General features: G+C 40.3%; 1 protein-coding gene across 7 annotated transcripts in view; it reads left to right on the forward strand.

Annotated features, from left to right (window-relative positions):
• CACNA2D1 (calcium voltage-gated channel auxiliary subunit alpha2delta 1) overlaps positions 1 to 26,585 on the forward strand; it is a 540,926-nt gene that overhangs the window by 106,949 nt on the left and 407,392 nt on the right. For all 7 annotated transcript variants that reach the window (XM_073000730.2, XM_078394287.1, XM_073000729.2 and 4 more), the window contains one exon: positions 8,905 to 9,021. In XM_073000730.2, the coding sequence (XP_072856831.1) occupies positions 8,905 to 9,021 (117 nt within the window). The remainder of the gene's footprint in view (positions 1 to 8,904; positions 9,022 to 26,585) is intronic.

The following is a 26,585-nucleotide window of genomic DNA, read 5'->3' on the forward strand; positions in this document are numbered from 1 at the left end:
TCCAGCTTCCAGGAGAGAAATTTGTGCATTTCTTGTCATGGGATGTATGAGCTATTTTGACATTTGGAGCTTTTAAATCTCACAGTAGAAGAGATGCATGAGTTTTCCCTTCAGGACATAGAGAAGCATGGAGGCAGGCAGATACACAAATCATGCATGCGTCTACTTGGAGTTTGGAAAATTTACATTTTGAACTAAAACTTCCAGAATCCCCAAATGGCATGCTGGTTGAGGAAATCCTGAAATTTGTGTTTCAAAAAAGGTAACTTTTTCAAGCTCCATTTCTGCTTTATATGGATGTGTTACAGAATTCTACCTAAAAACTTTCTGGAACATTTTAATGAAATGTGAAAGGAGAACACTTCCCTCTCTAAGTTTTTTAACCCCCTTTTTATGGAGTTCATATTCAGTGTCTCTGTCCACAAAGTAGCAAAATACTGGGAGAATTCTTTTTGCATATGTAATGTCAGAATGGTTCAGGAGGAGAAGAGGAAAGGTACTGTGTGTATAGGTATCCTGGGAAATAAAATGTTTTATAGAAAGCATGGTGTCAACAATGTTATCTCTGAGTACTGGTCTGCTCCTAAGACTTGCTGTCTAGCACATAATTTTTTAGAATAGAGAATGCCTGTAGATACATCAATGGAATATGAAAATCATGATGCCAGTTTGCAAGGCTATTGTGGCAGTCTGTTAAATTTGTTACAATATTTGTTTCAATTAGTGGCTGAAATCCAATAGAAGAACTTGATTTGGCTGGTGATGGCAGTTTTTGCAAATCAAACAGTTTCCCCATCCCACAGCCACCCATGGCTTCCCCACAATGAAAGGGATCCCGAGGGACCCTCAAGACCCTTTGAGGGAGTTGGTATGAAATTTTAATTTTAAAAACAAACACAAAAAAAACCAAAACAACCAACACACAAACCAAACTGCCACCATGATGGATGGAATTATCAGCCTTTTATGGTGTAAGTTTTCTTACTGGATTTCAATTAATCTCAAAGGTACCATGGTGGTGAAATTCATATATTCTATTGGTCTATGTCCACCCGTCTAAGTTTTGATTTCTCTGATCCCTCATGAAAAGTTTATTAGTTTTACAAATATGTGCTACAGGTATTGATCTTAAGCTTCAATTACTTTATAATAGTCGAATCCCTAAGCAGTAAGTAGATATGCCAGGAGATTCATGATTGCTGAAGAAGATGAAAACCCTCTCTCGCCTCCTTCTTTCTGCAAGTAATACAGAACTTGGGAAGTGATGCTGTGGTTTCTCCTGCCTTTTCTTTTGCTTGTATACAAGGGGAGATTCTTAGCATTCTGTTGCTTCTTGTCCCACCTATAGATTTCTCAGGAGATAGATAAGATAGTGAGGCACTCCCATTTCTTTAAGGACTTGCCATAGTTTGCTGTGGTCCACACAGTCAAAGGCTTTTGCATAGTCAATGAAGCAGATGTTTCTCTGGAACTCTCTGGCTTTCTCCATAATCCAGCGCATGTTAGCCATTTGGTCTCTAGTTCCTCTGCCCCTTCGAAATCCAGCTTGTACTTCTGGGAGTTCTCGGGCCACATACTGCTGAAGCCTACCTTGTAGGATTTTGAGCATAACCTTGCTAGCGTTTGAAATGAGTGCAATTGTACAGTAGTTGGAGCATTCTTTGGCACTGCCCTTCTTTGGGATTGGGATGTAGACTGATCTTTTCCAGTCCTCTGGCCACTGCTTGTGTTTTCCAAACTTGCTGGCATATTGAATGTAGGATCTTAACAGCGCCATCTTTTAAGATTTTAAATAGTTCAACTGGAATGCCATCACCTCCACTGGCCTTGTTAGCCATGCTTTCTAAGGCCCACTTGACTTCACTCTCCAGGATGTCTGGCTCAAGGTCAGCAACCACACTATCTGGGTTGTCCGGGACATCCAGATCTTTCTGGTATAATTCCTCTTGCCACCTCTTCTTGATGTCCTCTGCTTTTGTTAGGTCTGTACCATTTTTGTCCTTTACCATGTCCATCTTTGCACAAAATGTTCCTTTAATATCTCCAATTTTCTTGAACATATCTGTGGTTTTTCCATTTCTAATATTTTCCTCTATTTCTTTGCACTGCTTATTTAAGAAGGCCCTCTTGTCTCTCCTTGCTGTTCTTTGGAAGTCTGCATTCAATTTTCTGTAACTTTCCCTATCTCCCTTGCATTTTGTTTCCCTTCTCTTCTCTGCTATTTGTAAGGCCTCATTGGACAGCCACTTTGCTTCCCTGCATTTCATTTTCTTTGGGATGGTTTTTGTTGCTGCCTCCTGTACAATGTTACGAGCCTCCATCCATAGTTCTTCAGGCACACTGTTCACCAAATCTAATTCCTTAAATCTGTTCTTCATTTCCACTGTGTATTCATAAGGGATTTGGTTTAGATTATACCTGACTAGCTCAGTGGTTTTTCCTACTTTCTTCAGTTTAAGCTTGAATTTTGCTATAAGAAGCTGATGATCAGTCAGCTCCAGGTCTTGTTTTTGCTGACTGTATAGAGCTTCTCCATCTTTGGCTGCAGAGAATATAATGAATCTGATTTCAGTTTTGCCCATCTGGTGATGTAAAGTCGCCTCCTGTGTTGTTGTAAAAGGGTGTTTGTGATGACCTGCTTGATTTCTTGACAAAACTCTATTAGCCTTTGCCCTGCTTCGTTTTGAACTCCAAGGCCAAACTTACTTGTTGTTCCTTTTATCTCTTGACTCTCTACTTTAGCATTCCAGTCCCTTATAATGAATGGAACATCTTTCTTTGGTGTCAGTTCTAGAAGGTGTTGTACATCTTCATAGAATTGGACAGTTTCAGCCTCTTCAGCATTGGTGGTTGGTGCATAAACATGGATTACTGTGATGTTGAAAGGTCTGCCATCGATTCATTTCAAAATCATTGTATCTATCATTTTTGAGATTGCATCCCAGTATAGCTATTCTCTTTTGTTGACTATGAGGGCTACTCCATGTCTTCTATGGGATTCTTGCCCACAATAGTAGATATGGTAATCGTCTGAATTGAATTCGCCCATTCCCATCCATTTTAGTTCACTGACGCCCAGGATGTCGATGTTTGTTCTTTCCATCTCCTGTTTGACTACATCCAGCTTACCAAGGTTCATAGATCTTACATTCCAGGTTCCTATGCAGTATTTTTCTTTGCATAAATTGACTGCAGTATGTTTAAGCAGCAACACCTCAGAAAGAAAGAAAGAAAGAAAGAAAGAAAGAAAGAAAGAAAGAAAGAAAGAAAGAAAGAAAGAAAGAAAGAAAAAGAAAAGACGGGAATGCATTGCAATGATACAAAAGCCATTACTTTTCATTTTGATATGCTGGAGCATGTATTATTTTGTGAGATGGTGTATGTTGTTGAGAAGATACAAAAAAGCTATACCATCTATGAAGGATTTCTGGTACAGATGATAGAGAATGTTATATATTCCAAATTGTTATGCAAAGTGATCAAATTCATATTTCTTGGCTTGTCATTTAAATTGAAACAGGTATGCTTTCCCTTCCTTACTTCTCCAAATTTTGCAGTACAATTTCTAGCTCATACACAAATGCATATCGTACAGGGAAAAAACATACAAGAATGTTTATTTTAAAGGGAAAATATATATGTACTCAGTTTGTATTTTAGGGGGGGAAATGTGTTAAATTCAAATGCATGTTTTTGTGCGCTTAAAAACTAGTGGGAGAAGACAGGGTGGAATGGATTTATGATTGTACATGGATAGAACTGACACAGACTGTTCTAGATACCCCGATTTCCAAAGGGGTAACTGCTAATTTTCTCTAGCAGAAACCTCAGAAGGCCCTTATGGTATTTTACAGACTAACCCATATATTGCAGCCTAATCTCTTGTGGACTAGAGTTCATCAGAAAACATTGGCTTTAATCTACAAATGTGCATGCTATAAATAAATACACTAGTTTCTTTCTTTTCTTGTGTATGTGTGAGAAGAATCCTTGTCATCCACATGTAAAGACTGGAGCAAAAGAAATTCTTGCTGGATAAGTTCTCAGATTTCAGATAAACAGGGTGAATTAATCTAATTTCAGATTAGACAGGGCAAGTTAACAAATAATGAGGAAGGCTTTCAGTTCTTTCTTTTTTTTTTCCCCATCCCAGTGGAGTGATGTTTGTGGTCAGGAATGGCATAGCATCCCATTTTTGTGACTGGTGACTGGGCAGACACAAAGGCCATATATCTTTGTATTGCAAGTTTGTTGGAAAACACCACCACCCACTTCATTAAGAGCTGCAAAAGAAACCTGAGAAGTGTCACGCCTTAGCTACTATGGCAGTGTGTCAGACATATAGTATAAGACGTGTTCTTGCTACATGGCTCCTCTCCCCCTCCTTTCTTTCCTCTTGTTCATTCTTCCTCCCTTCTCCATTTTTTGAACAAAAGCGTTCCAGCTCCCCAAGGTAGCCTTAAAAGCATATGAGGTAAGTGTTTCTTTGTGGCATTTTGAAAAGATGTGTCCTTGAGAAAATGGGGGAAGGAAGAACATTTGGGTGCTTTGGCTGCCTTTTTTTTTATTCTCACCCACGTTGGATGGAAGGGGTGGCATTTCTGTGTTGCTTTGTATCTAAGTGCAAAAAATATTACACACCATTAGCTCAGAGTAAATGACAGCATTTGAAAAATAGTTGCAAAACAATGTCAATACCATGGTCTTTTTTGTTGCAAGCATACCTATATATTGACATATCTGAAAGCTGGTTAGAGTAGAAAGAACAAGGAAAAGCCTGTGTGGCCCCCAAGATTACATAGATGTAAGAGTGGGTGATACGTTTTATTGAACACCAAACTGCAAGCAAACAAATTGTAACTACTAGTTGAGTAGTTGCCCTACTGTGATAGCAGACAAAAGGTTGATGCCATATTAAACAACACCATTTATCATCATATTAAAACATCAGAAAATAATTGAAAATACACTTAAATTAAACAGTGTAAATTATATGGTTTAAACTGCAGCAACAGTTATCTATTCAGGCACAATCTTTTAGAACAGCTCCTGAAGCCAGGTACAGAACACTAGGCTTTTCACACTTGATCAGGCAGCTTTTCAGATTTTAGATCTTGGAGTGTATATTACATATTTGTTTAATCCATTTGACTTAAAAGTTTGCTATATATATTGCCAGGGTCAGTGTTTATTTCTTAAAGTAGAACTTTAAGAAATAAATACTGACCCAGGTAATTAAGAAAATACACGTAGGCCTTTGTTAGAGGCTGCCTTTCTTATAAATTGCATGTTGACATATGAAATGATTATTGACATGTGAAGGAATAGCATTCTTTCCTTCTCCAAGGAGACTCCATTCCTTTTTTGGAAATCAAACTTTTGTTCTGTTGAGATGGAATGGGTTGGAATAATTCACTCAAGAATTGGGACACCAGTCTGGGACTACTGAGAGTTTTCAAGCTAAAAGTTGCCAACCATAGGCACGTCAAGAAGGGTGACAGGCAATAGTTAATCCTAAAGTTAATTCTAAGCATGGAGATCCAGAAGAGGCAAAGATCTTTTTTCTGCGTACACTGAAAGGAGAGAATGCAAAGAGATCCACAGTCTAGCTGAATCTTGTCAGAGTTGAGGCAATGGGGGGGATATATTTTTAAGAAATAGCTTGGGAACATTTGAAATTGATTGCTTCCCCCCCACATACACATTTGTTGTCTGTTTTTTTAAAGTTCAGGTGGCTTTTGGAACACCACTTTTAAGGAGGAGCTTCAGCACTGTAATAGAGGAAATGCATGTCTTATGTTCAGTCCCTGATGTTACCAGTTAGCAGGTTGTGTGAAGTACGCTTTGCACACTGCCATGCTAGATGGGCAGATAATCTTGTCTGCCAAATAATGCAGGTTCTTATTTTCCGGGATTGCAAAATGGCCCTCGATGGATCCAGTTATCCGGACACATCTTTAGTCTCCTGTGGAACTGCAACTGGAGTAGCTTGGAACTGCTGTTTGGGCTTGTTAATGATTTGTAAAATCTTGTTTTCTTTTAAAAATCTGTTCTGCTAGAAGCTGCTGGGACATGGCCAAGATATTAGTTCTGGGACCAGGCATGTGTTTGCACTGCCTGGGTTTACTTCCCTTAAGACAATGTGACACCCATTAAGCAGAGGCGTAAGGCCTGTGTAAACTCCAGCCATGTGTTGAATTTGTAAATGCATTTTCCATGTTTGCTCACGGAGCCTTGAGGTGTCTGCAGCTTTGGCAGCAGTGCATACGGCCCTGAGGTTGGTAGTAGCACCCCCTGTTGATATTAATTAATTTGAATGTTTGTTTTCCTTAGTGTTTTTTTTTAAATCTTGTGCATAGACTTAAGGGCCGTTGGTTCACTGTATTCTTAATCAACAGGTACTGTTTATCCATCTTTAGATGCATTCTACCTTATACGGGAAACAGGAACAAAAAAATAGCATTTTTACCAAAGGCATTCCTAATCATGATACAGCACAGCTGTCTTGGATTTCATATCACTTCATGCAGATTCCGGATGCCATTCAGGAGAGTCTGTTCAGAGACATGCCTCAACCCTATACGATCTTTCTGCTTTATTGAGAGACGAATACAGAAGGAGAGTTAGGGTATGATCAGATGGCTGCAAAGGTTGCTTTAATGAGAGCCATCTCTCTGAAGGAAACTTTTCCATCTTCTGGGGAATGACTGCAGCCAGGACACCAAAAGTGGAAGCTCAAAAAGGTCCAGCTTCAGCACAGATGTGACTGTTGGGAAATAGGCCACGCCAGACCACCCCATAAGCACTCCAAGCTGCAATTTATTTCCCTTAGAGTGACAACAAGCACACCCTGTTTTCAGTCATTGTCCTCATTACACCTGTATAATAAGGATGAGCTTCTGCGTCAGGGAGCTTTTTGTACCTCTGTAGACTCTCTGCACAGTTTTAGACTAGAGTTGGGCAAGAATGACCCTGCAGACCCTGTTCCTGCACCTCCCAGAATCCCTCCCTGTTGGTTATGCCAGCTGGGCTGATGTGAGTTTAGGCCAAAAGCAGCTGGAGGGCTACAGTTGTCCACCCCATTTAGACTCCTCATTTTCCTCTCTTGCATTGCCACTGTTCCCTAAAGCAGAACCCTTTAGTTGTAAAACGTCAAGTGAGGAGGAATGCATTTCTATAGACTCACTGCCCTGCCTCGGCTGGCCGTTTGAATAGCGAACATATGAGTACCCCTAACCTGTAAAATTATGGTCAGGAAAAACACAGTAAAGGCAGTATAGTCCTTTATATTGAAACTGGTTTATTAAGCTGTTGCCAGCAAACGTCTGTATTTCCCCTGGACAGTTAGAGAAATGAAGTGCTGCACTTTATTTTAAAGGAATACCTAGGAACTGTGACATTCTTACTTCAAGGTAAATAAAGAAAAGTCTAAATCACATAATGAACATTATGGGAGGGAGAAAAAAGGGGTGTTTTTAACACTTTTGCCCCCAGCTGCAGTCCCAGTTCAGGGGAGCCCCCCCCCATGTCTGCAGTTTGTATTGCGAAATAATGATCCATTAAAATAGATGAATTACATTTTGGTACTACAACGTGCAAACATAGGGCTCCAAGCCACATTAGAATCACAACTGGGTACAGAGGGCTAACTTCACAGTTTTTGTTTGTTTTCAAGTGAACTACTTGGTAGATCTACATATAGTTTGGCCCTTAGTTACAGAATCATAGCTTTTAGAAAAAAATACCGATGTTTTGCTTGGTGATGGAACAGCCATGTAACAGTAGGCGCATTATACGTAATAATGAAAATCCTATTGCTTAGTGTAATAAGTTGGACTAGAGTAGGTGCATTTAATCAGTGGGGATTTGGTGAGTCAACTCCTTCACAAGCTGCATTGACTCAAGTGGGCGTACACTAACTGTGATTTATTTTAGCATAGTAAGTCACAGTTAGAGTGGCCCACTTCAATCAATGAAATTTTTGGAGGGGTTAACTCACCAAATCCCCATTGATTCTATGGGCTTGCTCTAGTGTGAGTTACTGCACTAAGCAACAGGATTTTGGACACTATGATCTAGCAGACAGCTGAGACATTTAATATAAAATCAAAGAGAATTAGCATGTCTGTCCTACAGTGTAAAAGTGCCTGTTCATGCACTGTCCTTTTAACCACACCTTGAATCAAAGAGAGATACTTGAATTCAATGAATCCATCTGATTTATCCCTTTTTTCCATCTTGAATGATTTTCTTACTGTTGTTAAATTGATATTATTTGATTGTTTTTAATCCATTTTATTGTGAGCCGCCCAGAGTAGACGCTGTCTAAATGAACGGGATACAAATTTAATAGATAAATAAATTAAATTTTAAAATGGCTTTATTAGGCATGGTGGGTTGGGCAGGAATGGAAACATTTGGAGATTCCCATCAAATTGCCCATTTTGCATCTCCCTGAGAGTAACGGCAAGACGAAGCACACCCTTCCATAGAAACCTGTGCTCTTATTAAACTTGTAGCGGATGCTGGAGAAATAAAACACAAATTGAACCAAGTATATATATTGAAAATGTGAATGGCTAAAAAAAGGTTTACTGTTGCAGAATATGTACAAACATAGAGACCTGTATGCCTGCAAGACTGTGTAAATATATATATAAAGTATGACGGAATAAGGAAATTAGTATAAATCTCCATGAGAGTGTGTGAGAAAAAAGTCTTGTAATCAGATAAGAACAAAGATCAGGACATGAAGGCCGATGGGATTCGAAAACATGCAATGGAAACAAGGCTGAAAGTGCGTAACATCCTTGGGTTCAGACTCTGGTCCACGGATTGTCCAGGCCCCAAGCTTAGCCTCATAACAGTGCCTGACTGTGTCCTATTTTCTTTCCTTGTTTTCAGATATATCTACAAAACACACATCTATACACTGTAGAAGCCAACAATGCACGGCAATTGGTGGAAAGTGCAGCTCGAGACATTGAGAAACTCCTGAGCAATAGATCTACAGCCCTGGTGGTAAGTGAGGGTTGACCATTGCTGCTTATTCTTAATTATTGAGTTATTTGCTCCTTCATTCACTCTCTTTGAGTCTTCAAAGTGTGTGTGCTATATATTTTATTTCTATCTATGAACTCTGGGGCAGGATCACCCTGGGCGAGATACATACATTATGATAACCTGTGACTTTCTATGATGGAAGGCCATCTCGTTAGTTAGGTAGATGGGAGCAAACACTGAGGTTCTTGACTGACAGATTGGGAACCTGCTGCTGAATGGCAAACAGGCACATAAATTCACTGTGGAATATTCATACCTTGATGCCTGTGCTGTGAATCTGATCAGATCCTCAAACCCTGATCAAAGGAAGCAAAAGAGGGCCATATGTTGGGGAAATGGATAGCAAAGCCCTGACAAAAATGCTTATAGAACTGGATAAACCGCAGAGGCAATATGAGAGACAATTTGTTTGTTTGTTTGTTTATTGTTTCCACTTCTGTACTGCCCATTAATGCGAACACTCTTGAATGACAACCACAAAATAGCTGACTGTGCTGGAGTTTTAATTTAAAAATACAGTACAGATAGCAGCCAGTGATACTTGATGATTGTTCTGTTGTTGACAGTTGATACTGCAGTTTTTTCTCTCTGAAAGAACCTATCCTGTGCTTTCTCCTGTTCGTTTCCCTTTACATTCATGCTCTGGGGTGGGGTTTTCTAACCTTCCACAGTCATGCTTTGTTGTCAAATGCACACAGAACGAGTCATGCATTGCCAGTATTCTAGAATATTGTTACCTGTACAGTTGTAAATAATTTTCCTATGTTTGAGCCATTTGCTATTTGCCTTTCCCCCCTACAAGCAAAAAAGGTCAAGTGTAAAAAAGCCCCAGCAATCTGTTAATTTTTGCCATTGGGATATGCCTTTTGTCCCATCAACATAACATATTGAAAAAAAGTCCTGTTGCTTTGTTGTTGATGTTGATAAATCATGATGCAACAATGCCAATGAAATCTTTTGGGTTCAGTATGTCTCTTGCAATGCAAAAAGCAGAACTGACAGATTCTGAGTTCTTGATATATTGTTGCCATATGAAGAAGATGCAGATGTCTTCACTGGTGAGACTGGAATTCATGGTAGGCAGTAAACATAATATGAGTGTTGCATAAACATCTCTTGGGTTCCCAGTCATGTCAATACATGTTTATTGTTTAAATAATCTGCGCTTTCAATGGCAATATCCTGCGCCATCTTCCTGATGATGATGGCGCAGGATATTGCTATCGAAAGCTTCGACTGTTTAAACAATAAACATGAACAGGCACGACTGGAAACCTGTGAGCTGTTTATGCGAAGTGTTTGTCATGAAAAACTGAGATCACATGATATGAGTGTGTGTTTTCTATTTTATCTGATTGTATTGTATTTTTATTCCACCTTACCTTTCCTACCTTAGGGTATTTAGCTAGAACAGACTTGCTCCCAAGCATACAAACAACTTCTTTTGACATGGGACATTTTTATACCCCTCAGTAAAATGAAGTTCTCATTGTATTGAGAAAATGCTCATGGTCACGCAAAGCAAATTTTGATCCTAGTATATGAGGGTTAATTTGGCACTTCATCTCCTAGCTTTTGAATTACATACTGTTTGCATTCTCAGATCTGTTCATGGTATGTATTCCTTGTTCTGATTTCTTTTCATCTGTAAGTGGATTATTGTCCTTTCCCTCTGTATCCATTTGTCCCATAGAAATCAGTGATATAATTAATTACTTGGCTTGCAAACAGTTGCTGAGGTAGTTCACTGTAAAAACAGAAAGCACTGAAACAGAAAAATGAGTATGAGTGTTTGGACATCTCTAAGAGGAATGGAAGTTTGAAAGAGGCTGAGGTAAAGGGCTTAACTCTGCTCTCCAGCACACCTGAACAGTCAAATCAAGGAAGAATACTTGAGGCTGTATTGAGGGAAGTGTTGCAGGATGCCAAGAAATATTATATACTTCTGAAATTCCATCATTCATTTTGCACACATGCTTTCCCAGTGTTAAGAGATAACCATAAATGGATTTGAATGGAATCTGATCTTGTGATTTTCAGTAATATTTTGTGCTTATGAGGTTTTCAAAACAAACAAACAAACAAACAAAAAACACCCTTGCTTTGCAGTTTTGTAAGTGAATATTTAGAATTGAATGTTCTTTAATTTATTATGTGCAGTTTCCATTGTCAATATACTGAAAGGCAACAAAAAGTTTTGTGGCACATTAAAGACTAAAGGTGTGATTAGATGGTGAGAGATGTGTTTGATCACAGTGGAAACAGCCACTTTGCCAGGGGTGATCCTCCTTAAAGCAACTCTTTTCATCTACTGGGGTATCACTCCAGCCTTGCCCCCCAAGGTAGTAACTCTATAGTTGGGCCAAAAAGGTCCTGCTTAGGCATCTGAAGAAATGGGGCTCTAATCCATAAAAGCTTATGCCAAATAAAACTTGTTTGTCTTTAAGGTGCCACAAGACCCTCTGTTGTTTTTGGAACAGGACAGCTACTTGCTTGGAAATTTGTATTAAAAGAGGGCATTGTTTCGCACTCTTCTCTGCTTTAATCTAATAAGGTACTGTGTGTTTCTTCTTCTTCTTCTTCCTCTTCCTCCTCTTCTTCTTTTGTAATTGGGAGGATGCATGGCTTCTCAGTGCACCACTCTCTCCCCAGGGTATTTTGTTATGCCTGTGTGATACTCCCTTGTTATTTTCTGAACCTGAACGGCTTCTTTGTACCATTTGTGTCTTGGAATAGCTTCTCGCTTGCCTTCCTGCTTTATTGAAAGGGCCATTCAGTGATGTACAGGTGTTTTATCTGCAAGCAAGACATGTTGCACCTATGGCATTACCTTTTTGTCTCTTAAAGGCTACAGTGACATTGCATAGTATTGTAACCCTCACTGATCACCAGGCTGACTATATTGTAGGAAGCTGGATTGTCATGAACGATTAATTGAGAGCTGAATCCTGCAGGGGACATGATATAAGAGAAGAACATGGCCTGTAGTGTTGCCCCGAGAAACATGTCAGTGCGTGACATCAGCAGTTCATGCACTAGTATAGCCAAGGGAATTCACAGCAAAGTAATTTACATTCCCTAGGCACAGTATAAGACAAAGCAAGATTAAAATGAACCAATATGGGTACTGATGACTCTGCCTAGAATAAATGGATTATTTTACCAAATTGGAAATGAAATTTTTGCAGTGAAAATTAAGGGTATCAATGTTAAACGTGTGTATGTTTCTATTCTGTAGCTCATGAAGTGAATTTAGGCTGTCATCGTTATAAAGATGTTAAGCAAAATTGCAAGCTGTCCTGGGAAATTTTGTGGCCAAAAGAGATCTCATAGATTATTTTGCAAATACATTAAATAAATATCAGTTTTGTGTATACAATGTGTAGGGTGTTCCTGGATTAGTCGCTTGCTTACAGTGTCCATTGATCTTATCACTTTCCTTGGTAGTTTCTAAAACTGGGAGTGTAACTCAGTGGTAGGCAGAAAAGATCAAGCTGAATAGGAGAGGTTGAATGGCATAGTGGTGAGAGTGTTAGACTAGGATTGGAGAGATCCACGTCCTTACTCTGTGGTGAAGGTCATTTTGTGATCTTGGGTTTGTTGCTATCTTGTGTGTGTGTGTGTGTGCGCGCGCGCATGCACGCGCGCACAGCCAGCTCCTTGGGGAAGAGGCAGGATATAAATGTAACAAAGATATTAATCTACAGAGGCCAGCTTCCAAACAGGGCATTTTTCTGTGGAAACCCTGAACTCCCTTTTTATCTTGCTATGTTCCTTTTAGGTTTTAGAGTGTTCTGTTCCAGAAGTCAGGGATGGAGCAGGGTGAATTGATTGTTGTTGCTAATGAGCTGTCAAGTCACCTCTGACTTCTGGTGACCCTATGACTAAATGACCTCCAAAATGTCCTATCATTAACAGCCCTATTCAGCTCATGCAAACTCAAGGCTGTGGTTTCCTGTATTGAGTCAGTGGTGAATAATTTACAGGTAACTTTGGGGCTGTCATTGCTGTTGCTATTGTGGTTGCTCTGTTTGTGATGTTATTTTCATAGCATGATATTAAATCAAATAGTAAACTGCCTTCTGGGAGAAAAGGCAGAAGAAATACATTTGTTAAGTGAATACTCCTCTAAAATAAGTGAACCAATAGTACAACTCCTAGTGAAGGCAGCTTCACGTGTTTGTATATTTCCATTGTTGTAAGGCCATGCATAAATATTTTATACAGTTTCTCAAGCTTGGTGTTTTTTCCCCCAGGTGTTGTGTGCTATATTGGAGTGAATTGTTATAGTACTTTACTTGCTGGGAACGCACACCAAACTGATGGTGTCTCCTGAGCTAATATATCAGTACAGATCCTCTTACTAATCTTCTCCAAGAAGATCTGGATATAAAAAGTGGTCTCCTTCATGTAAGATTGTATTCATTTTCGTTTAACTGGTGGGAACAGAGAGGGGAGGGAAAGAAGGAGGGCTGTGGGCTGAAATCTGAATTGCGTTACATCGAGTGTGAACATGAACTCCAGAATCAATCCACAGCCCCTGTGTGATCGCTAATTACAAATTCAGCCGTAATACAGGCTGGGAATCAAATTGCAGGAAAGCCAAATTGGAGTGATTCAGCTTGCCATGGAGTTGCAACCTTGCTCTGTATGTCCCTCACTTTTTTCCACTTCCATCTGAGTTTTCCTCTGTACCTTATCACACATCTAATTTTTATACTTATCCACTTTGTAATGGCTTCTTCCTATGCTATACTCTTAGAAATGCTGAGCCGGAAGGGACTCTATGGATAATTGAGTCCAGCCCTTGTTAGGAAGGCACACTGGGGAATCTTTTGGCCTCCTTCATGTTACTGGGGGGAAAAAAAGTAAAAGGAACTAATTTTCGAATACACTTGCTAGGGATTGTAGAAGAGATGTAGACCATCCAAAATGTTCTCTTCAGCATGAGCCACTGGAGGTAACAGGAGAGCATGTCTCTTGTTCATCATCTTTTCTTGAATATCCTGCAATCTGCTCCAAGTAAAAGGGTGGAGAAATAAACACATGCCTTGAAAGCTAGCAAAATTGTTTTTGTTCAGCCTGGAAATCAAGTAAGAGCAAGGGGTCTGCAGTACTTGGCAAAAGCAGGCAGGAAGCTACGGACCCAGTCGCAAAAGATTAACACAGGTCAGTCATGGTTTTCATTTTAATTATGTTAATAGCAATGAAAAACAGCAAATTGGTCCCAGAGTGACATGTCCTGCTGGGGGCCCTGCAGAGTTCATGTGTGGTGTTCCCAGGAGTGGGAAAGCAGAACTATACTCTCAAAGCTATCCAAACGGAAGATCTGGTCAAGGTTGAAAAAGGGTTCATGATGTCCTACCTTCGACTTGAGGGCTACCTCTTGCCTCATGAAGATATTTTCTCCACATTTTTCTTTGGCCTGTTTGTACTCTAAATAACTTAAAACAGCTTACAAGGATAAAGGACAAATCTCCATAAACCCTAGAGTATGCTGGGAAGAGAGGAAAAGATCAAACAGGGTCATCTTTATGTTTACTGAGCATCATAACTATAGCATCTTTCCTAGATGCTTGTGGTTTTATCTTTAAATATATATATATAGTATTAAATGTGTCTGAACTTCCAGGAATTGAGTCAACACTTTAAGAAATGACAAACATAAAGTTTTTACTTTTTGCCCAGAAAGAACGTATTTAAAATTTAAACTTTCTGTAACTTTTCTTTGGGGTCACTTGCCTGAGAATAAGCCCTTTTGATTTCTGTTGAACTTATTTCTGAGTAGGCATGCATAGAAGTATGCTGTAAACACAACAATGAGCAAGTTGGGCGAGCATACTTTGACGCGGCTTAAAAAAAATATCTTGTAAATAAATAAATAAATAAATAAATAATGATGGCACAGGCAGTGCTTGTGGTCTGCAGAAAAAAACATTCACATGGAGCACTAGATGCTCAGAGGTCTAAAAGGGTTTATCAAGTATCAAGTCCTGGGAATGGTTCAAGAGCATGGCTAAGAGCATGCAGGATCAATTTCCATGGAACTGCATAATTTAGATGACAACGGTAATACTACAGAATGCAGAGGAGGAAGAATAACCTGAGGAAATATACAGAAGTGGGATGAAAACAGAAAGCCCAAGGAAGTAAGAAAGAAAGCTGTATGGAAGGAGTATTATGAAAGAGAATTTATGAGGGCCATGTTAATGGACTAACAGATATATCGCTGCTACATTGCTTCTTATAGAGCAAGGCAGTAAACATGTAGTGGAAGGAGGCTTGGAAAAAATGGAGTTCTGTTTCCCCCATTATTGTTAATGATGTCATCTGGAATAGGAAAGGGTCAGGTTTCTGATAATGGGTTCAATTTTAGAATGGACACAGAAATTATAAAATCTAAATTTTTAAATGAGATTTAGAAGGTTACCTCACCCATGTGTACTTCCAAGACTTAAAAAAGCACTAGATCAAAAGTTAAGAATTCGTTATGTTATTGTTATGGAAACTAAGCACTCTGTGAAATTTTTAAAAAAGATAAGCCCTACTCACAGCCTTACAATGTGATACAGAGAAATAATGAAACAGGAGGAAGAAGAGATGAAGCCCACGCACGAAGCCCAATAATATAATCGTACTTCAAATCTAGATTGAATGAAGCTGCTTGTCAGCCAAGTAAATTCATTAGTGCTTTGAACCATACAGTGAAGAATTAGGCTTAATGACGAGTCCTAAGACCTCTGTGTTTATTAAGAATTGTGTTTATGATCAGCATGTAAAGCAAGAGCCAGACTAGTAATATGTCGACAGACCAACAGACCGGCTGTTTCTAACTAACAGCTGCATGCCAAAGACAAGCTGAGATTGTTATTGGCCTTTGTGGTTCAGTTACAGCTCACAGATGCCAGGACGTCTGTCTTGTCTGCTGGTGACGCTCACAGCGACTGGCAGCATGCGGCAAAGCTGCGCTTTCACCAAGAGCCCCTTCTGTCTGTAGCCCTCATCGCATTAGATAGCTGACATCAGTGAGTCCTAGTTAGAAGAGAGAGCCAGGTGGCACACGGCTGCTTCCTTCCTCACTCTGCCCCCCCCCAGTTTTTTTGTTCAAGTAGCTACACGACTACTTGCTATTATCCTTGGGGTGAGGCTGCAACTGGCATCGCTAGTCTGCCTAGAAACCAATTAACCGAGTTAGCCTGGGGGGACTCTTCCGGCAGAGTCTCAGTTCTTTTGCCTGTGAGTGGAGGCTGCCAACCATGTGAAGAATGGCTATCCCCACATTGTCTCAGTCAGTTCACAAACCACATCCAAGGAGGCGTGTGGCAGAGAACCCCTCCTCTGCATCCCGGGGGGGGGCATTTCATCATCAGCAGTTCAAAGCAGGTGGAGGGTTGCCTGGTCTCTTGGTCGAAGGCAAGGGAGCACATTCAGAGAACATAAATCCCAGCAACAACCCTGTTTTTGACAAAGGAACCAGGGACTACTTCACATATCATAGAAACAAGCCGAATGGTGAACAGGCAGCTGGGGCCAGTCCTGTGATCCATAGGGCATGCATCACTGGAAATCAGTTTGTCACATTCACAAATTCCATCCAAGGAGCTATGATGAAATGTCTTCGCAGGAAGATATATATGAAATGTAATGTGTGAACTGTCCCTGAAGTGGGACTGGAATCAAACAAGCTGATGGGTTTGCTTGCTCTCCAGGACAAGTACCAGGCTCTTCTATTATACAAGCCATCATGAAGCCGGGTGTATGGATATAGAAAGGAAAGATAGCAGATAATTGAGGGGTAGTTGTGCTTCCACGTCCATTGCTTCTAGTGTAAACTACAAACAGTAGTTTGGTTGAGAAAGGAAAATGTAAACAGGAGGCCAGTGGACAAAGAACATGTAGCTACCTATGCACCGGAAGTCAGACAGGAAGTGTCCAGCTAGGTATGCAAACTGTGAATCCCTTGGCTAATGAGTAAACCTCCAAAAATTCTCCTAGACACTGTGAGGCAGCAAGATTTGATGTGGCAGAGGATACCATCTAAAAGAGATATTGTGAGCTTTTTGAGATATGCTTTTGCACATTTCAATAAAATGCACAACAGCAAATCAGCTGTTCTTTGCTTGCATGGGCTAACAAGAGTAGTGGCATTGGATGAGCTTCTGTTTGTTTCGATAGGAGTTAGTCTGTCCCCCTCTTTTTTTTCACTGCCTCCCACGCTAGGAAATTTCCCCCTTTCCCTTCCTTGCCTTGCGGCTGCAATGCCTCAGTTCTGCTTCAGTGCCACCACTATAGAAGAGCATGCCTGTTTGTGTGTGGCTTTATTTAGATTAATAGTTCCCCCAAAATGCAAGCTCAACTGGGTAACCTAATTTATCACACCCTCCTAATAAATGACATTCTATATTTTGCTAAATGTCATTCAGCCTGCACTAACCTAATTGCTTGGTGCTGTATGTTGCACAAATACTAAACTCAGCCGTGACCTTTCACTTTATTTACAGCTTTTGCCAAATACAAAAGGAACAAAATATAGCCCTCCCTCTCAATGCTAGGAGCTGAAGTGCCACATGCATGCACAGAGAAGCCTGTCTAAAGCCTGGCAGTGTCGACTCATCATTAGGCAGGTGTTGTCTTGAATCACCCCTGTAGCCTATGTAGATCAACTAGTACAATTTGGAGGTGAGAGATTTCAGGCTCAGTTCTGCACTGAGCCCATGAAGTCCACTCTTGAACTTTTTGTCACTGAGTGGCTGTAAAGATGATGGCTTATGTTGGAAGATGGGTTGCAAAGCTACATAACATCTAAACAATCAGGTTTTGTTCAGCTTGTCCATATATGGTATCTTATCATTTGTTTTGCCTAAATTGGCTGTGAGCTGTATCAATAGTAGGAAACTGTTTACCATTCATTATATGATGTCTTAATATATAAATGTATGCTTTCCTGTAACCTGTGCCCTATGAGAACTGAGTCACAAATATACATTTTTGTAGAAGATGTGTGTGTGTTCTTTTACATTTCTGCCCAGACAGTTGATGTTCATCATATTTTAACAATAAGCCACCATCCTGCTTTAGAAATTGATTCTTCTCAAAAAAATTTTAGTCAAATATGAGTGCATCATGATTTTCAACTTTTAAAGCAGAGGTCTATATATCAATATACAAATGATATTTAGCTCCTTTTATGATGATAACAATAATAGTAATACTAAGAGTAATAGCAATAGTAATAATAATAAACCATCTTACTGTCTTGCACCTTGCATATTAGTGTGAGACTTCTTTGGGGACTGCTTACAATTAGTATCAGAGTGAATATGTGCCAAGAAAGGTTTGAGGCAGTCATATATTACTGAGTCAGTAGGAAAACCTCTGCTAGTCTTAATGGGATCATTCTGTTAAAAAAAAACATCACCAATTTTGCCTTTAAAACTTGGTTCCCTCTAATTGCCTCTGTTGACACTATGGGAAAGTGGTCCACACATTTCATAGCAGTTTGACAACAGTTTATGGTGCTGTAATGGAGAAAATAGACACATAAAATAATTATGTCTGTTGAATATTCTCTAGTTTTGATTTTTAGTAACAATTGAGGTAAGGCAGATCCCCACTCCAACCCCCCAATGTACAGTTAGGTTCTTATGAAGAACCACTTTGTCCCCTGTTTCATTACATTGCTATTGTTTCACATGACAGTTACCGTATTTTTCGCACCATAAGACGCACTTTTCCCCCACAAAACAGGGGGGTAGAAAGTCTGTGCGTCTTATGGAGCGAAGAAAACAGATTATATTTTCCTGTTTTCTTCTCCTAAAAATTGGTGCGTCTAATGGAAAGGTGCGTCTTATGGAGCGAAAAGTACTTTCATACCATCTTACCCGAGCTGTATTCAGTCTTGCTTTTTCTAACTATAGTTGAATGTATGAACCTGAAATTTATCTCCTCTTTCTCTCTCTCTCTATTGTGACCAAACCCAAAGATAGAAGCTGAGTCAATTTCAGTGCAGCAACTTTCCTTCTAGATGTTGATTTACATACTGTTGTTTCAGAAAGGGGAAATCTTCAGCACATATGCTTCTGTGGGGCAGTGGTTAGAAGCACAGCATTCATGCAAGCAAGAAAATCATGACTTTATGTGAATTATTACAAAAAAAATCTTAACTTCTTAATGTGTGTCCACCTTTCTAGCTGGATGCTTTACAGTTGGGGGGAATGAAGAGGGGCACTTCCTGGTGTTTTAGCCCGTAATTCATATTTTAAAAGGCAGACAGTCTCTCCTCAAGCTAGTATAATGCTAGTCCAGCAGAATGTACATTTGGTGCTCTTTTTCTTAGACACCTTTCTCTACCCTGTAAACATTAAAGTGCCCACCTGCTACCTTTATCTACATTCAGGCTTTCTAGCTGCATTTCCATGTTAAAAATATTCCTTGAGGGCAGTCTCTGTCAGCTTCTTTTGACGCATTGACCTTTGATGTAGTTGTTAGTACAGAAGGTGAAATTCCCTAGAAACCCAGCTGTCTGCCTCGGCACCGTCAGAAAACAAGGACCGGAAGGCCCAGGAAACATGATATGTTGGTGGGTGCCCAGTATGGTAAAATTTCTTGATCTTTTTCCTGAAGTTACAGATTTTTTTTAAAAAAAAATTCTTCTCTCTCTCATCCATTTTTATGTGTGCATACCTCACACATAATTAGTAAAAGCTTTGGTTCTGAAGTGTTGCTACTCCAGTTGTTGCTGATTCAGATTAGCACCTTCTAGGGTGCTTTTATAAAATGCCATCTTTTTTATTATAGCAAGGAGCAGAGCTGGGAAAAGTGAGGCAAGGGGTTGCACTCCTAGCCATGTAGGGTGAGGGGTTGCAGACCAGGAGTGGCCCTTCAAAAGAATATTTTTTTTCCTAAATTCTGGTAAACTTCAGAAAATTGACAGGCTTTGTGAATGGCAGATTTTCAGAAAAAAAATCCTAATAAAGGCTTGTGTAATTAGGAAATAGATTACTTACCCAAACACCAACACAATCTTCATTGCCCTTCTTCTTGGCTTGGCTTTTGATGCATGGGGTTAGCTGGCACTGCCTCTTTTCACCTGCAGTATCCCATTCCTTGATAGTCTTGATCTCCACATAATTCCCTTTAATCCTCCACTTTTGCAAAGACCTTTCTTTCACTTATTTTTAGTCTTTGCCCCCCAAAGCCACCCAGTGCACTTGGGGAGAGGGAGGAATTAATGATTTACACAACAATGAGAAGCTCAATTCAACATGTGTTTTTGATACATGTCGAAACTTTCACAAATTTAGCATTGGAATAGATTCCAAGTGTTCATTACTACTGTTAAGATTTTGGAACACAGGTTTCCTTTTTGCTAGCCAGGCAGGTTGCCTTGTCCAAAAATCTTCAAATTTTTATTTGGCAGCCATAAGAACTTGGCATGATAGTCCAGTTACCTTATGGGCATCTCTGAATGCTTAAGATATAGCAAGCTCCCATATATTAGCAGTCAGACTTGACTGAAGGCAAAACCTAACCCCATGATCCTTCTGTAGATCAGGTAACTTGACCATAGAGGAGCTGGTTGCCTAACTGATCCCTCAATTACATTGACATGTGTTCTGCAATTAGCATGGGTTAATATGAAGCATTTTTCAAAGATCACATGACACAAGGTCAGTTCAATGCAATGTCTGGCCCTTTTTGCTTCAGATTTGGCATCTTCCTCCCTGCTGCTGGGGGCGTCTACTTTTTTTAAAGCTGGAATGATTCAAATCAGGTTGTTTCATTCTATAAAAACATTGGGAGAAGAACTCTGCACGGTGTTAAATACAGTGACGTATTTAAGCCAGGGCATGATGCTATGGACAGCAGGAACACCCACAGCCACAAGCTTTCTTCCTAGTCACCTTAATTTTTAAATAAATAAATAAATAAATAAATAAATGAACTACTGAGTAATAGATCACATCAGTGCATTGATACATTACTTTAGTACTGGATCAGTTTTGCACAAATAAAGAAGAAAAGAGAAAGAAGGTTAAGAAAGGATACCTAGAGATCACCAGGTGGGCAGTATCAAAGGAAAAAGGGCTGCAGCTGTGTATCAAATCATATTGTAGGGAGACCAATGTGGACACACTGGCACCCAAGCAATCTGGGGTCTTCGTATTTTCACCTAAACCAAACAGAACCACAAAAGAGACTGTGAATCAAGTCATAACAATGTGCCAGTGTAGTCGCATCCTTACCAAATACTCCAGCTCCCTCAGTGATTGTTTCAGAAGTACTTATATGATACCTGTTATACTTTGGTCCAAATTCCTTAATTATTAATATGCTAATTCTCAGTTATGACAAGTAGTGGACTTATTTGAAGGCAATTGGTTGATTGGTTTTTAAAAAAGGAAATACAATAGTCCAAAAGATAATACAAATATTTCTCTGTATTTAAGTTGTGCTTGTAATTATGCTTGGCATCTAACAATGAATGCTTCTACCAGTCAAAGAGATTTTCTTTAGTAAATCCTGTTCATTAGCAATGTTTCCTTAAAAAGGAGTCAAAGGTAAAATTGGAAATTCTTATTTAAACATATCAGTCGCCTTACATTTGATTGCAATTAAAAATGCCCTAGGCAATACATTTTGTTCTTTACTCATAAGACAGGTATAATTATTAAAAACCCAGTAGTTCATGTGTTGCTAGTTTTAATTTGGTGATAAGGCAAGCTATAAAGATGAACAATTAATGTGAGGACTTCTCTTTGTTTCTATACACATAACCTTTTTTTTTCTAAAACTCTTTGTTGTTATAACAACCTTCTCCTTCCACAAAGCCCAGAAATATTACACTCAGGGCTATTAGAACATAAAATTGGAAAGGAAAACTAAGCCTTTTTTGAAAAGGCAGAGATAACGCCTGTACATATAGTAGGTGTGCATTGTTTGTACTAGAGATGGGCACGTACCGCTAGTTTGTGCTGGTTCATTTACAACTGAACAGTTGTTTGGTGCATCCTAGCCCTGCCTCCTCTGGTGGGCACCCACTCAGAGGCAGCCACTCTCCCATCTCCTCCAGCTGCTGCCTCTGTGTGGGCACCCACTCAATGAGACAGAGCTGGGAAGTGCCAAACATATGTTCAGCTTAAAAAAGAACAAGCATAAACTACCGAACTGATGGTTTGTGCCCATTTCTCCTTTGTATTATTTCAGTCGCCTTGCTACTCTGCTGTACTTCTATTTCAGAATTAATGGCAAACTTGAGTACTTAAAGTGAACCTTCATTGCAACATCAGGAAAAAAACAGTGTTCACAAGGCCTTGTCTTAAATGAGCACTAGCAGTAACATTTTGCATGTCAAGGCTCACAGGATCAATTTAATTCAGATTACTGTATGTTCATATTTTATATGTAGGGTGAAGGTTGTTATTGTGGACATGTTCTTGCAGTTCTTTGCTAAGATATCTGATTACTAAAATGAAATTAAATCTCCATTAGAGAAGGGCACAGAATGAACAATGAAGCAAAACACAAACCACAAATTGGGCCATTTCATGATTCATTCTGGGGCATTTTGGGGAAACACCTCTGCCTAGAGTGAAATGAAAAACTGAACTATTATCACCTTTGGTGATTTGTATGCTTTGTTCTGGGGTGCATTGTCCCTTGGTCAGACAGCCAGGTGCCACTCAGTCAGTTCTCTAGGCAACGCTGGAGTGGACATAGAGGAAACTTTGTGTATGATTGATTATCAAGTAAAGCAGCCAACCACGGAGTTCCAAGTCCCCTATCTCGGAGTACAGTAGTTGGTTGTAAGAGTCACCCCTGAGCAGCTCAGCTGGTGGTTTCACTTTTGCAGCAGCCAGCATGAAAATACGATGCTTTGCTAGCTAGTCTGTTAATTGCTTCTGTCCCCTTTCCATGTCTGCCCCCATTCTGTTCCCTCCCCAGTCCACCTCATGAGGAGCAACACCCTGTCTCAAATTCCTTTGCATGAACCATTCATTTAATTTTCCCCAAGCCAGCTGCTAAAGAGCACTTTTCTGCTTTGGGTGACTATAACCCAGATGCCCCTAATCTATTCTTTGCCAAACTTGGAGGGAATAGGGAGAAGAGTCAGCTGAAGACTTGCTGCAAGTTGGCATGTATAGCTCATACAGGGGCTAGTCTACCAGTCCTGGAATTCCCAAATCTCACGAACCATGAAATAGTGCATTTTGTCCAAATGTTCGTAACAATTTGAGGTTCAAATCATGAACCATCACAAACCACTATCGTCCTCATTCATGTCCATCTCTAGTCTCCACTCTTTGGCCAGAATAAATCTTAGATGTCGCAGCATGCGGGCGCAATTCAGAGGAACTGCTCAATGTGCAGAGAAGACTGATGTGAGTTTCTGTTTTGTGACATGTGGCAAAATCCTGTGCCTTTTTATTCCAGATGACATCGGACTGTGTCCAGTGTGGCTTATTCACTAGTGGGTGTGTTTTGAATGGCTTTCCCCCCAATTAATTTTCTTACAGAATAAGAAAAGATATTTACTGTGTAAATCAATAGCACCATTGACCTTACTCTTTCACCCCCTCATTTGCAGTTTTCTACTGATGTTTATGGCTGTATTCTCTGTGCCTATTCTGTCAGAGCTGTAACTTTGCTGAGGACTCATTAATGCACAGCCCACTGTAAAACACTAAAAGGCTGTGCCATTAAAATCTGCAGCCCTTATCTAAGTGCAAGGACTCAACAGGAGAATAATGGTGGCTCTTTACTCTGTGGGAACATAGTGTGTGCTTATAGGCCCGAGGCTGTACTGTACCTGCTACATCTACATGCAAGATGATTCCCCATAATTCTGTCCCACAAAAGGACAATATGTGACAGAGTCAGTGAGGGTTAATTTTATGATCTCTTGTACCTGGTTGCTATCCATTGTGCTGATAATGTGATTGTAGTTGGCAGGGAAAGAGCTGTGTATTTTTTGTCACCTGAATGATATCTATACATAATCCCCAGGCCATAAAAGCTTCTAGCTGGGTGCCCTTTAGTGCCGTCAATGTGAATGTGTTAGGAGTGGAACCCACTAGTCCTGCCAAGTGTGGCATCACTCCATGACAGGCTGAAAAGGAAGCCTTCAATGCATGGAGCTTCTCCTCATGATCAGCAACCTTGATTTTGCAGGGTTTTGCTCTCTTGAACACTGTTCATGCACAGAGGAACCTTGCCTTTTCACATAATCACTTTCCATACACAGAAAGCAATGGGCTCCCACCCTCTTTTGTTGCTTTGACTCTACTGTATTCCAGAACTTCTACTCATTTGGAACTGAACATATTTCCATTGATTCAGGTGCTAGGGTCACTTGAGCCAACGTGGAGGCCATTTGAGGCCATTCCAGCTGGCTACAGTGAGAGGGGCAGGGCAATGGGGAAGCTGGCTGCGGTTTGGATCCTCCCCTCCCCACCACCTCATGCCCAGATCTGCCTGGCCTGGCCTGGCCTTCCTCTGCCTTCCCTTTCTGTTTCTTCCTTCCTTTCCCCTTTTAAAGTCTTGCTAAATTGAATGCTATTCGAATCCTCCCCACCACCTAATGCCCTTGCCTTCCCATTCTGTTGCTTCCTTTTCCCCTTTTAAAGGCTTGCTAACCTAGTGCTAGCACAGCTAGGTGACCAAAGGGGAGAAAAAGTGAGGACTCAGCTGAGAGAGGAAAACCAGTTGAAATCTTCCTCCTTCCTCTTTGTTGAGTCCTCACTCTTTTTTTCTTAAGCTGGAAACAAGTCTGATCTGAAAACCTGCTCCTATCTCTGTCAATTCCTTGCTCTTTCCCCCTCTTTAGACACCTAGCTACCCTAGTGCTAGGAGAACAAATCTTTAAAAGGAAAGGTAAGGAAAGGAAGAAAGGAAGAAAGGAAGAAAGGAAGAAAGAAAGAAAGAAAGAAAGGAAGAAAGGAAGAAAGAAAGAAAGAAAGAAAGAAAGAAAGAAAGAAAGAAAGAAAGAAAGAAAGAAAGAAAGAAAGAAAGAAAGAAAGAAAGAAAGAAAGAAAGAAAGAAAGAAAAACTGGAGGGAAGGGAAAAGGGAAACAAGTGGACCCAGGCACCAGATGTGGAGAGGACAGGAATCAAAGGGTTAACAACTACAAGCTAGAATGATTTCCTTCCCCCCCTCTCTCTGCTGATTCTGTCATGGTTGGTTGAAGCAAATTAACCCCAGGAAAATCCAGCTTCCCTGGTTCAACTTCACAACTCAACTATTTGCATTTTCCCCCACTATGTAGTCACACCCACACTATGGGAAACACCTCCTTTCACTTCTGATAGTTCTTATATACTGCAAAACAGTAGTTTCCTTTTCTTCTGATGTTCAGGCATGAGCGCTGATGCTTACGTGGTTAGGATGCTGTCACCCACCAACCAGATGGAAGTTTAGCAGACTTGATGGAATGGGAGGGTTTGCAGAAGTACCAACAAGTTGATGAAAAATTCCTAAGTATGTGTATTTGTGTGTGATTATGTGGGCTCCAGGTGCTTGGAGACAGATTCTACCCAGAATCAAAGTGTAGATTTCGAGCTAATAGATCCACCACTGACATGGTATTTTCCCTCAGACAGTTGCAGGAGAAATGTAGGGAACAATGACAGCCACTCTTTGTGGTCTTTGTAGATTTTACAAAGGCCTTTGATTTGGTTAGCAGGGATGGCCTTTTTAAAATATTTGGAGGGAAAGTGCCCCAGAGGGAGACCACAGCTGTGATACAAGGATATCTGCAAGCAGGATCTGAAGGCCTTAGGAATGGACCTCAACAGATGGGAAATCTTGACATTGAGCATTCAGCCTGGAGGCAGGGGGTGCTTCACAGCCTCTCCCAATTTGAAGAGACCCTTGTTCAGCAGGCTGAGGTAAAGAGGCAGTCCCGAAAGCAGCAAAATCAGGGAGCTGGTCAGGGGACAGATTGGACTTGTCTTCAGTGTGGAAGGGATTGTCACTCTCGAATTGGCCTTCTCAGCCACACTAGACACTGTTCCAAGACCTCTGTTCAGAGCACGTTGCCATAGTCTCTTGGGACTGAAGGATGCCTACACACATGTGAGAGAACCAGTTCAATGACAGCTGCAAGTACTCACTGGACACAGAACAATTAGTGAAAAGTTGGAGGCTGGAGGTAAAATAAATGGGGAGGAAAATGGAGTATTGCCAAGGCAGACATGGATGATTGACCTGGAACACTAAACAGGAGCAGTGTATACTGCCGTATTTTCTTGCAGGTCCTACTTTTAAAAATCTCTTTTCTATCTCTGTGAACCCATTTCAAAACACATTGGGGAAAATCTGATTGGTTATGTCCACTGGCATAAATGCTAGCCACGTGACATTCACCAGTCAATAGCAGTAAGTTAAGAAGTTGGCACAGGCAGTTCATGTCTGTATTTTTCTGGATTTGGAAAATAAGTGAAGTGGAGCAGTTTGAAATTTTAGAGAACAGCCATTATTGGATTGTCCACCTGCATTTCAAAATGTCAGCCATGTCCAGTCA

Source organism: Pogona vitticeps, chromosome 5, assembly GCF_051106095.1.
Source record: "Pogona vitticeps strain Pit_001003342236 chromosome 5, PviZW2.1, whole genome shotgun sequence".
Taxonomy (NCBI): Eukaryota; Metazoa; Chordata; class Lepidosauria; order Squamata; family Agamidae; genus Pogona; species Pogona vitticeps.